The 12,406-nt window shown below is 42.9% G+C and overlaps 1 protein-coding gene and 2 pseudogenes across 1 annotated transcript; 1 reads left to right on the top strand and 2 right to left on the bottom strand.

Annotated features, from left to right (window-relative positions):
• Positions 1-1,278: 1,278 nt before the first annotated feature.
• Positions 1,279-2,884, bottom strand: LOC118720080 (annotated as a pseudogene).
• Positions 2,885-4,775: 1,891 nt separating this feature from the next.
• Positions 4,776-5,532, bottom strand: LOC118720258 (annotated as a pseudogene).
• Positions 5,533-10,045: 4,513 nt separating this feature from the next.
• LOC118720257 (actin-related protein 2/3 complex subunit 1A-like) lies at positions 10,046-10,937 on the top strand. Its single transcript, XM_036440133.2, has one exon. The coding sequence runs from the start codon at positions 10,158-10,160 to the stop codon at positions 10,935-10,937; it is 780 nt and encodes a 259-aa protein (XP_036296026.1). The 5' UTR covers positions 10,046-10,157.
• Positions 10,938-12,406: the final 1,469 nt, after the last annotated feature.

The following is a 12,406-nucleotide window of genomic DNA, read 5'->3' as shown; positions in this document are numbered from 1 at the left end:
TTTTACACATCTCATTCTATTTAATATTCACACTAACCTTATAAAGTAGACACTATGATCCTTATTTTGCAGAAAATGAAATTTAGGTTTAGCAAAATCAATTAAGTTGTTCCAGGTCACACAGTGAATAAATAAAACATCTAAGATTTGAACCCAAGTGGTCCAACTCTAGTGGCCTTATTCCTAATACTCTAGTGCCTCTGGAGTTTATCTATTTAGCACTTACTATGCACAAAGAAGCATTGTGTCAAATACTTCATGTACATAATTACAGGAGGAACTTGTAGCTTAGAGAGGTTAAGTAATTACTAGTAGCCCCAGTCACACAAAAAATAATGGGTTGTCCTTTATAAAAGATCTAAATAAAGATGATAAAACTCCTCATTTAAAGAATAAGTTTTCAAAAAATATTTTTTTGTGTTCTGAAAAAGAAATAAGGCAGTAGTGAGTCATTTCTACTCTCTGGCCCTGTGATATTCTTTTTCTAAAACTATATTTTTCATGATTTTTGGCTAGTGTCAAAAATATTATAAGGGTTCTTTTTTCTCCTCATCCTTGCCAACACTTGTTCTCTTACTATGTTGATAATAATTATCTTAACAGATGTGAAGTGATATCTTTTCTTTAAAAAATATATTTTATTGATTTTTTTTACAGAGAGAAATGGAGAGGGATAGAGAGTTAGAAACATTGATCAACTGCCTCCTACACACATCCTGCTGGTGATGTGCCCACAAACAAGGTACATGCCTTTGACAATCGAACCCAGGATCCTTGAGTTCGCAAGCTGACGCTCTATCCACTGAGCCAAAACATTTAGGGTGTGAGGTGATATCTTTTTGTGATTTTAATTTTTATGTCCCTGATGACTAGTGCTGTTGAACACCTTTTCATATACCTGTTGGCCTTTGTGTTTCTTCTTTGGAGAAATATCTATTCAGGTTATTTGCCTATTTTTATTTGTCTTTTCCACTCCTGAATTGTTCCTTGTATGTTTTGGATATGAATTCTTTATTAGATATATGGTTTGCAATTTTCTTGTATTTCATAGGTTGCCTCCTATGTTCACTGTTGGCGGAATGTAATTTGGTGCAGAGAGGGTTTTTTTTTTTTTCCAGTTTCAATGAATACTTTTATTTATTTAAGAGATAACCAACTTTGACTCCCTCCCTGCAGCTGGAATTTCACCTGGTTTTCATGAGAGTAGCGAAACAATGACAAAGTTAATCAGAATAAGCTACTCCAAGAAGAGAATTAAGCTAACAGCTTACTTTTTTAAACAGACAAAATATAAATATATGCACTGTAGAATGCATGATGGTTTAGTCACTAAGAAATTCAAATGGGATCCTGAAGAATGGAAGCGAGTCCAGGGTGCAATAAAGTTGAGCTGAGATGCTGTGCAACTGTGTAAATGTTTCTGGGCTGCATCTCTTGGCCATTAGCTGAGTCTTGACATGGGGGAAGATTTTAGCTAATATCAAATAGAGATGTGGGAAGCACTAAGTTCACTAAGGGGATGTGCACAGGAACCAAAAGGCAGGAAAAGTATTAAACATTTCTGAGAGCATCCACCCCAGGAAGGACTTTACCTTCCAGGAACTCTAAACTGGCACCAGACTCAGTGTTCACATGGCTGACTTTATCCTCTGTGTTCCATTTGGCACAGCAAGTGGCAGTGTCTCCACCACCTATGATGGTGATGTAGCCCCTGGAAGTGGCTTTCACCACCTTGTCCATGAGAGTGTTGGTTCCTTGGGCGAAAGGTTCCCATTCAAATATGCCCACAGGTCCATTCCACACAATCTGCTTAGCCCTAGTGATAGCCTCAGCGTACTTCTTGCTGCTCTCAGGACCACAGTGGAAGCCCATCCAGCCAACATGTATGCCAGAAGCCACAGTGGCTTGGACAGTATTGGCATTCTCATCAAACTTGTCAGCAATGATAAAGTCAACTGGCAAGGTAATCTTCACATCATTCTTCTCAGCTTTGGACATCAGGTCTTTAACAAGATTAGCTCCCTCTTCATCAAACAGAGAAGTGCTCCCTTAAGGTGCCCCATGTTGTTGAGCACCTTAAGGGAGGTAAAAGCCATTCCACCACTGATAATCATCTCATTGACTTTGTCCAGCATATTATTAATCAGCTGGATCTTCTCTGCAACTTTAGCTTCACCCAAGATGGCCAGAAAGAGGTCTCTCTGGGCTTTCCAATGCCTTGGCAAATTAGTTCAGCTCCTTCATAAAAAAAACTTCAGCTTTCTGAGGCAGATTGACTCCAACAATAGAGCTGTGAGCTCTGTGAGCAGTGCCAAAAGCATCATTGACATAGACATCCCCTAGCTTGAAAAGTGAAGCTGAGAAGGCTTCTACTTTAGCTGGCTCTGCTTTAACCTTGTACCCAGAAGTATCTTTTCCCTTCCCTTCTTCTTCCACATGAAAACGAAGGTTCTCCAACAGGATGACAGACCCAGAAGCTAGGGCAGCACAAGCTTTCTCTACTTCAGGCCCCACACAATGCTTCAAGAACAAAACATCTTTACCCAGCAGATATTTGAGATCTACAGCAACTGGCTCCAAAGAGTACTTGTCAGGTATGGGGACACCATCAGGCTGACCCAGGTGGCTCATAAGAACAACTGACTTGGCTCCATTAGCCAAGCATAATTTTATACTTGGGATGGCAGCCTTGATTATTTAATTGTTTGTTATCTAATTGTTCTTCATAGGAACATTGAAGTCCACTTCATGATGACCTGCTTGCCCTTCACGTCCAGCTTGTCCAGAGTCAGCTTGTTAGAAAGAGACATCTTGGCAACACAGCAGTGCAGAGAGCCCACAGACCAGTCAGTGATAGAGAAAGCTGCAAATGTCCCAGTGCAGAGAAAGAAAAAAAAAGAAAAAAAGAAAAGAACAACCATATGATCTGTCAGTCCCATTTCGAGGTATATACACAAAGAAATTGAAATCAGATTTCAAAGAGATATCTGCACTTTTATGATTATTGCAGTCACAATAGCCAAGACATCGGATTAACAAAAATGCCCATCGGTGAATGAATAAATAAAATATGCTATTTACATACAATGCAATATTATTCAGTCATAAAAAGAAAGGAATTCTGCTATTTGTGACAACATAGATGAACCTTGAAGACATTATGCTAAGTGAAAAAAAGCCAGCCACAAAAAGACAAATACTCTATGATCCTACTTATACTAATATTAGAGCCCTGGTGCATGAAATTCTTGCATGGGAGGGGGTCCCTCGGCCTGGCCTGCACCCTCTCATATTCCGGGACCACTGGCTCCTAACTGCTCACCTGATTGCCTGATTGATCTCCCCTATACACTCTACCTGCCTGCCTGATCGCCACTACTGCCTCTGCTTGCTGGCCTAATCACCCCCTAATTGGTCCCCTGGCAACCTGCCACCCTGCTGGCCTGTTCACTCCCTAACTGCCCCCCACTGACCTGGTTGCCCCTAACTGGCCCCCTTGCCAGCCTGTCCACCTCCTAACTGCTCCCCTCCCAGCTTGGTCACTCTAACTATCCCCCTGTTGTTCTGGTCGCCCCCTAACTGCTCCCCTGCTTGTCTGATCACCCTATAACTGCACACCTGCTGGCCTGCCTGATTGCCCCCTAACTGATCCCTGCCAACCTGGTCATCCCCTGCCACCCTGTAGGCCTGTTTGCCCCCTAATTGCCCTCTCCCCCGCTGCCAGCCTGGTCACCTCCTAACTGCCTTCCTGCCAGCGTGGTGGCCCCCTAAATGGCCTCCTGCTGGCCTGATCACCCCTAACTGCCTCTGCCTTAGCCCCTGTATCTGTGGCTTTGTCCAGAAGGTAGTCGGACATCCGGAAGATGTCTGGTTGACCCAGCATATTACCCTTTTATTAGTGTAGGTAAGGACTCTAAAATAGTCAAAAGTTTAGAAGAAAAAACTAGAATATTGATTATCAGGGCCTGAATGCAGGGGGAAATGAAGAGATGTTGGCTAAAGATATGAAGTTTCAGCAAATCGCTATAAGTCCTAGAGATCTACTACATAGCACAGTGCCTATAATTACTATATTGTATACTTGAAATTTGCTAAGAGAGTAGATATTGTGGAGTTTTGTTAAGGGTTTGTTTTTGTTTTATTGTTTTTTGTTTGTTTGTTTTTGCAGGATGAAAGGCTTTATTTCACTTGGGAGTGGTGAGGGAGTTGGGGTGGGGAGAGCCTGGACAGAGGGCAGCAGGCTAGGCAGGAGGGGCTGGCAATTGGACAGGAACTGGATGGGGGAATAGTTGCCTGAGGCCTTGGGAAGGAGAAATTGAGTTAGGCCTCTGTTGAGACCTAACCAAGGGGGGGAGTGAATGGGTAGGAATTGGATCTGGAAGAATAAGGGTCCATTCCTTTCCAGCTGGACGTGGAACCAGGTCTCTGTTTCATTTTCCTTCTATAGGGTTTCAGTTCCTCCTGATCACTGGGACAAATGACCCTTAAACCTCACTGTCCCTGCCCCAGAGGAGGGGGCTAGGCCAGAAGGGGTAGTGAACAGGGATATAGTAGACATGGGGAGCATGAGGTGGGGTCCACAGTACTTGTGAGGGGTAGTGGCCCCTGACAGTTCCTAGCAATGATGACCATAGGGCAATAGCAGTTGCTCCAAACAACCACTTCCATGGGCTGGACCAACCCCCTTGCTGGGACACTTCATAGAAGCCAACTGGGGTTGCCCAGCATTTGACAGTCCAGGGTGGTCTCTGGGCTTCTCTGGGCTGTGTGCTTTTTCACCAGCTTCCAAAGCTCCACACATGGCATGCACTCTGCTTTGGCTGTGCCACATTCTCCTGCCCCGTGAGCATCTTCAGGCCCAAGCCTGTCCCAGCTGCCTTCAGGGTCATCTCCAGGCTCAGGGTCTCATGGGGGTGGTGGTGTATGGGCCACTGCTATCCTGGGGACTATAGTGGTACTTGGGATCAGCAGGGACCATAGCCAGCTTCCCCACATCCATAAGGGGGACTCTAATATCCAGGCCTCGTTGACATCACAGTCGCCCAATAGGAGCACTAGTTCTGGCTATTCCCACACCAGTGACATCTGCAGTTATACTGTAACCACCTGGCTCTTGGCTGGGTGACCTGAGCTAAGTAGGCCTGGGACCAGAGTCTTATTCCTCAACAGCCCCTTCCCCTGATGCCCAGCCCTTGCCCAGGCTGAAGAAGCCTTGGGCAGGCTCTGTGGCAGCCAAGAATCCCTGGGCCAGGGCTCCTAGCTGTTTTGTCTCTTCCCATGGGGGCTGTCCCATGTCCTCTAGTGAGGGCACCTCACTCAGGTTCCTCCCCTCTTGTTCCTCGTCTTCTGTATCTCCCACCCCATATAGCACTTTGAAGTCCTTAATCTGTGGAACCTCAGGAGGTGGTAGGGAGGCAGGCTCAGGGCCCATGACTGAGGACTCAGCACAGGATGCCATGCTGCTGGGGATGAGGGTATGGGAACTGGCCTTCTGATTTAGGGACCCTCAATTGGGGTCCTGTGCCCCCCTCTCCACCCTTAGTCATGTGGCTGCTGTGCCTTGGGAACTCTGTTAAGTAAGTGTTCTTATCACACAAAAAAAAAATAAATAAAAAGGGCAGAAAGTTGGTAGGAAGGGAGGGAGGGAAGAAAGGTAAGTTTTTGGAAGTAATAAATATGTTATGGAATTGATGTGGTTATAATTTTATGGGTATACTTATCTCCAATCACTTCAAGTTGTACGCATTAAATATATACAGCTTTCTGTATGTCAATCACACTATAATAAAGTGTTTTCTTAAAAATATATCTAATCTAATAAAAGGATGATATGTAAATTAACCATCACTCTGAAAGAAATATGGTGGTGCCATAAGCATCCTGTGCTCTGGCCATGGAGGGAGAGAGGGCTGCAGATAAAATGTGAGGCTGCCAGGTTGTGGGTATGCCCCTGGCAGCCACTGCATAGCTCGGAGCATGCCCCCAGCCCAGCACACACAATGCAGGAGTCCTTTGCACATGAGCTGCAGAGAAAACACCTTTTCTGATCACTCATTGGATAAGCTCCCTGTTCACCGCCATTTGCAATGTTCTTGGTAACTTGGGTAATAAGAATCCAAGAAGGTGACCTAGGGTTCTTCCACTTCACTCCTGGGGGAAAAAATAAGTTCTGCCACTGGAGGGGCTAATAAATGTCATATCTTGCCCTATCCAGTTTGGCTAAGTGGATAGAGCCTCGGCCTGCTGACCTCAGGGTCACCACAGGGTCCAGATTTGATTCTGATCAAGGGCATGTACCTAGGTTGCAGGCTTCTCCCTGGCGGGGGCCCAGGTCAGGACTCATGCAGGAGGCAATCAATTGTCCCTCTCACATTGATATTTTTCTCTGTCTTTCCCTCTCTCTTTTAAGCTCTCTAAAAATCAATGGAAACATCCTCAGGTGAAGGAAGGAAGGAAGGAAAGAAAGAAAGAAAAAAGAAAGAAAGGAAGGAAGGAAGGAAGGAAGGAAGGAAGGAAGGAAGGAAGGAAGGAAGGAAGGAAGAAAGAAAGAAAGAAAGAAAGAAAGAAAGAAAGAAAGAAAGAAAGAAAGAAAAGAAAAAAGAAAAAAAGGAAGGAAGGAAGAAAGAAAGGAAGAAGAAAGAAAGTTCATATCCTATGAAAGACACATCTTGAAAATGCCTAAAGAAAGTTGTCCTTTTTTAATGGTGAAGGGACTGGAGTCCATGTTGATGAAAATAACTTGGTGGCTGGAGCAGCCAGCAGTGGCAGCAGCAGAGGGGGAATTTGGCTGGTGCCTTCCCTGAGGGCTCCCAGTCTATGAGAGGGGGCAGGCTGGGCTGAGAGACCCTCTCCTCCCCCAGGTACAAATTTTAGGCACCAGGCCTCTAGTATTACTAATAAAGCTTGAACTGCATTTTCACAAATATTCAATAGATACTCTTTTTTTTTGTTTGTTTGGTTTTTTTTTGTTGTTTTTTTTTTGTTTTTGTTTTTGTTTTTGTTTTTGTTTTTTTGTGAGGGCAGGGAGAGAAATCTCATTGTTTATGTCAAACAGCCACTTAATTGTAGCACTGAAACTAGAACTCAGGTCTTTGGATCCTAACTTAATTTCTAAATCCATTACACTTTTCCTCAATAATACCTTGCTTTAATAAACTCAGCTAGTTGAAAACAAAGACTTGTTTGTGTTTTAATCTGTTTTAACATCTCTTCTGTCATTTCAAATAAATCTCAACATCTCTGTTACCTTGTGTATTTAGTTTCCATATTCATTTTATTCACAACTACCTCGTCCAGATAGATGTTTGTATACCTATTTTTAATATATATATTTCTTTATTGATTTCAGAGAAGGAGAGATAGAAACATCAATGATGTGAGAGGATTATTGATTGGCTGCCTCCTGCACAACCCCCACTGGGGATTGAGCCCATAACCAGGCATGTGCCCTTGGCCAGAATCAAACCTGAGACGCTTCAGTCTGCAGGCTGATGCTCTAACCACTGAGCCAAGTTAGCTAGGGCTTTATACCTATTTAAGGACATGATTTTATAGGACAAAAACCACGAGTATTCTTTATTATGTAACTCAAAAAAAAGCCAGGTACTATCTGGACACTGAGTAAACACTGGGTCACTCATGTTAGTTCTTTTAATCTCAGCTTGGAACCCCACAAAAGAAAGATGCCATAGAAACACAGAGTATTCAGAGAAAACAAAATCCACATGAAGACTCTGATACACATTCACATACACAGTTACATGCACATGTGTGCACACACACAAAGAATTCCACAGCATTCAAATGTATTCTTGTTATCTTGGCTTGTTCAGTTTTTCATATACCAAGGTATCTCCCCCAACAGTTATTCATGATAAACAACAAGTATCGTGGGCATTTCCACTCTGGCATTTGCCAAAAGGAAAATGAATAATCCAGTATTTGTGTAGCTACAGGGACAGGCAGGCTTTGCCATTAGCAGAGAGAACCTTGGCTGAATTAGTGAGTACCAACTGGCACCATTCCACTAAGCACAAAGGGGGATAGTCTCTACTGTTTAGTCTCCAAATATCTGCACTTATGCAAGTGTATTTCCATATTCAGAAGGAAAGGGTATTATGTGGGATACTTGCCACTTTTCAGTAATTATGAAATAATCTCTGCGGGGCTTTGTATAATCAAAACTTTGTTTTCAAAAAGCATTATTCATCTACACTTGTTTTAAAAAGAAGTCTGTTGTTTTTTGAACCAATACTCTGATTTTCACAAGTAAGAAAATGAAGCTCAAGCTTAACAACACCATTACAGGCATACCTATTGCAGGTTTAGTTTCAGACAACTTTAATGGCAATAAAGCAAACCACATAAATTTTTTCCCACTGCATATAAAAGTTATGTTTAGACTATACTGTAGTCTATTAGGGGTGAAATAACAGCTTATCTAAAAAAATATACAAACCTTAATTTTTTTTAAAGAATAGCTTATTGGTTTTTAGAGATAGAGAAAGGGAGAGGGAAAGAGAGAGAAACATCAATGAGAAAGAAACATGGATCAGGTGCCTCCTGCATACCCCCTGCCAGGGATTGAGCCACAATCTGGGCATGTGCCCTTGACCAGGAATAAACAGCAGAACTCCTTGTACATGGATGACACCCAACCAACTGAGCAACACTGGCCAGGACAGACCTTAATTTTAAAATGTTGCTAAAAGTGCTTACCATCATCTGAGCCTTCAGCAAGTGGTATTCTTTTTGCCGGTGGAGGGTCTTGCCTCGATGTTGATGGCTGCTAACTGATCAAAGTGGCAGTTGCTGGACGTTGGAGGTGCTGTGTCAATTTCTTAAAATAAGACAATGAAGTTTGCCACATGGTTGTTAGGGTAGCCGAAGGAGGAACGCATGAGGCAAAAAAAAGGGCGAAGAATTACCCAGATGGGCTGAGTTCCAAAATGGCACCAGCTCCTAAAGATGAGGAGTCAGAGGTTTTTAAAGGACTCTAGGTGGGCTTTTTGTGAGAGGATAATTCTCTGTGCAGGTCCAGATTCTGGGAAACTCCTGACGGAAGAGATAATGGTCTTAGAAGGTGGAATGTGGTCTAAGCAAGTTGAGTGTCCATTGTGAAGTGGCCTAAAGGTCAGTACCCAGGGGAGGGGGTGTCAAATCAATTATTTGATCAGACTTAACACATGGGTTGACTCTTTATTTCACTAACAATTTCTCTGTAGCATGCAATGCTGTTTGATAGCATTTTACACACAGTAGAACTTATTTCAAAATTGAAGTCAATCATTTCAAACCTTTATGCTGCTTTATCAACTAAGTTTATGCATTAGCCAAAAAAACTGTGTTGTCATTTCAACAACCTTCATAGCATCTTCACCAGTAGTAGACAAGGGACTCTTCCTTTTACTCAAACACTTAGAAGCCACTATAGGGTTGATAATTGGCCTAGTTTCAATATTGTTGTATCTCAGGGGATAGGGAGGCCCCAGAAGAAGAGGAGAGATGGGTAATGGCTTGTCAGTGGATCAGTCAGAATACACACATTTATTCATTAAATTAATAGTCTTATATGAGCACAGTTCATGGTGCCCCAAAACAATTACAATAGCAACATCAAAGATTGTTTATCACAAATCTTTATAATAAATAATTATAATAATAATGAAAAATATGAAATATTGATACAATTACCAAAATGTGACACAGAGAAATGAAGCAAGCAAATGATATTGTAAAAATGATGCCAATAGGTTTATGTGATGCAGGGCTGTGATAAACTTCCAATTTGTAAAAAAAAAAAAATTAAATTAAATTAAAAAAACACAATATCTGCAAAGTGTAGTCAAGAATGGTATGCCTGTCTGGTTGAGGATCAACTTATGAACCAGGAGGTCAAGGTTTGTGGGTTTGATCCCTAGCAGGGGATGTGCAGGAGGCAGCTGATTAATGGTTTTCTCTCATCATTGATATTTCTATCTCTCCCTGTCCTTTTCTCTCTTAAATAAATAAATAAAAAACATATTTAAAAAAAGAATGGGAGCCAGCACCGCTGGAGCCTGTTCGCGTCGACTAACCAGAGTCCGCGAATCCTCCACTCCAAGCCGATCTGGACTGCCCCGAGCCCAGCTTTCTATCCTTTGAAACCACTAAGAATAATGCTCCTGCATCAGTTTTTACTAGAGCCAATTACCTGTCATGCCTGGAACAGGGATCGTACCCAGATTGCCCTTAGCCCCAATAATCATGAAGTCCACATCTATAAAAAGAACGGGAGCCAGTGGGTGAAAGCTCATGAACTCAAGGAGCACAATGGACACATCACAAGTATCGACTGGGCTCCCAAGAGCGACCGCATCGTCACTTGGGGGGCAGACCGCAAGGCCTATGTCTGGAGTCAGAAAGACAGTGTCTGGAAGCCAACCCTGGTGATCCTGAGAATTAACCGTGCGGCCACTTTTGTCAAGTGGTCCTCACTAGAGAACAAGTTTGCTGTGGGAAGTGGAGCAAGACTCATTTATGTTTGTTATTTTGAGTCTGAAAATGACTGGTGGGTAAGCAAGCACATTAAAAAGCCAATTCGCTCCATGGTCCTCACCTTGGATTGGCATCCCAACAATGTTTTGCTGGCAGCAGGATCATGTGATTTCAAATGCAGAGTGTTTTCTGCATACATTAAAGAAGTGGATGAAAAGTTAGCCAGTACACCCTGGGGTAGCAAGATGCCTTTTGGTCAGCTGATGTCCGAGTTTGGTGGCAGTGGTACTGGTGGCTGGGTGCATGGCGTCAGCTTCTCCGCCAGCGGGAGTCGACTGGCCTTGGTCAGCCATGACAGCATTGTGTCCGTTGCCGATGCCTCAAAAAGCGTGCAGGTCTCAACTCTGAAAACAGAGCTCCTGCCCCTCCTGAGTGTGTCATTTGTTGATAGAGAACTCTAAAGGTCCAGGTAGAGGAATGTAAATTTGCTAAACCTATATAATAAATAGGTAATATGCGATCGACAGAACAGCAGAAGGACTAGTCACTATGACATTCACTGACCACCAGGGGGCAGACACTCAATGCAGGAGCTGCCCCCTGGTGGTCAGTGCCCTCCCACAGTGGGAGCGCTGCTCAGCCACAAGCTGTGCTCATGGCTGGTGAGCATAGCGGACCTAAATCGGCAGTTGGACATCCCCTAAAGGTTCCAGACTGCAAGAGGGTACAGGCCAGGCTGAGGAACCCCCCCCCCCCTCCACCCCGTCCCCCACTCCAGTGCCTGAATCTCACGCACTGGGTCTCTAGTAAAAGTAATAAGAAACTACTTTAGTTTTATGAGAAATGGAGCAACCTAATAAAGCCAACCAAAGCTACAAAGTGGTATAGCATACTGGTAAAGATCTCGAGTCTGAAGCTTAATTTCCTGGTTTTGAATGTTGACTCTTCCACTTTTCATGTTTTTCATTTTCCTGAACAGTAAAATAGATCTCAGAATTTTGCCAACTTCATAGGGTTTATATGAACATTAGATGATTTAGTACAAGTAAAATGATTAAGTTAGTGCTTCACACAGAGTTGCCATCCAATAAATGTTAGTTTCTATATGAGAAGGTGGGGAGGGCACTTTATCCTGGGGCCATTTCTCAATCTAACTATATTTTTCCTGCACTTTTGGATATAAATCATGTCCTTCATCTAACCAGTGTTTCCCAAAGTGTGGTACGCGTACCCCCAAGGGTACGGGAAGAGTTTGGTGGGGGTACGCGTTGCACCAGAGTTTGGTGGGGATATGCACTGCACCGTGCTTAGCTGCGACTAATTCTACGTTCTCATGAGTATGAGGGGTACTCAGCATTACGAAAATTATAGAAGGGGTACACATATGTCAAAAGTTTGGGAAACACTGAACAAACTAATTTGCTCATCTTTGCTATTCCAATGGAACATTATCCCTGCTTGGGGTAGCCCATTACTAGTCTTTTTCTACCAACCCACATTTCTACTCCAGTTAAAACCCTTACCTCAAATGACATTTATTTTCTTACTAATCCCACCCAAATTCTATCACTCCTTCAGCTTTCTCTCTACAATGCAGGTGCTCCAGTCAATTTTCCTTGTTTTACTGTGATTTTTTCAATAGTGCAATGCTCTCTCCCCTCCACTGAAATTATCTTTCAAAGATTCCTAACTTGACCAAGAATAAAAGCCAAAATTCTTGAGTGTCATCCATAGAGATTTTTAATATTTTTCCTTCACAATTTAAATATATTGTCATAACAACATGTTTCTCTGCTACTGATTAGTCACAGGGAAAGGCAGTACTTCCTGGAGGCAACAGTTAAATCCCGAGTGTTTACAATATGTAGGCATTGAAGTCCAACTATTTAGGTTTGTATCCTGACTATTCTATTTACTGAGCATCCGTAGG

Source organism: Pipistrellus kuhlii, unplaced genomic scaffold (assembly GCF_014108245.1).
Source record: "Pipistrellus kuhlii isolate mPipKuh1 unplaced genomic scaffold, mPipKuh1.p scaffold_m20_p_16, whole genome shotgun sequence".
NCBI classification, from domain to species: Eukaryota; Metazoa; Chordata; class Mammalia; order Chiroptera; family Vespertilionidae; genus Pipistrellus; species Pipistrellus kuhlii.
This window is presented reverse-complemented; position numbering and strand designations above follow the sequence as displayed.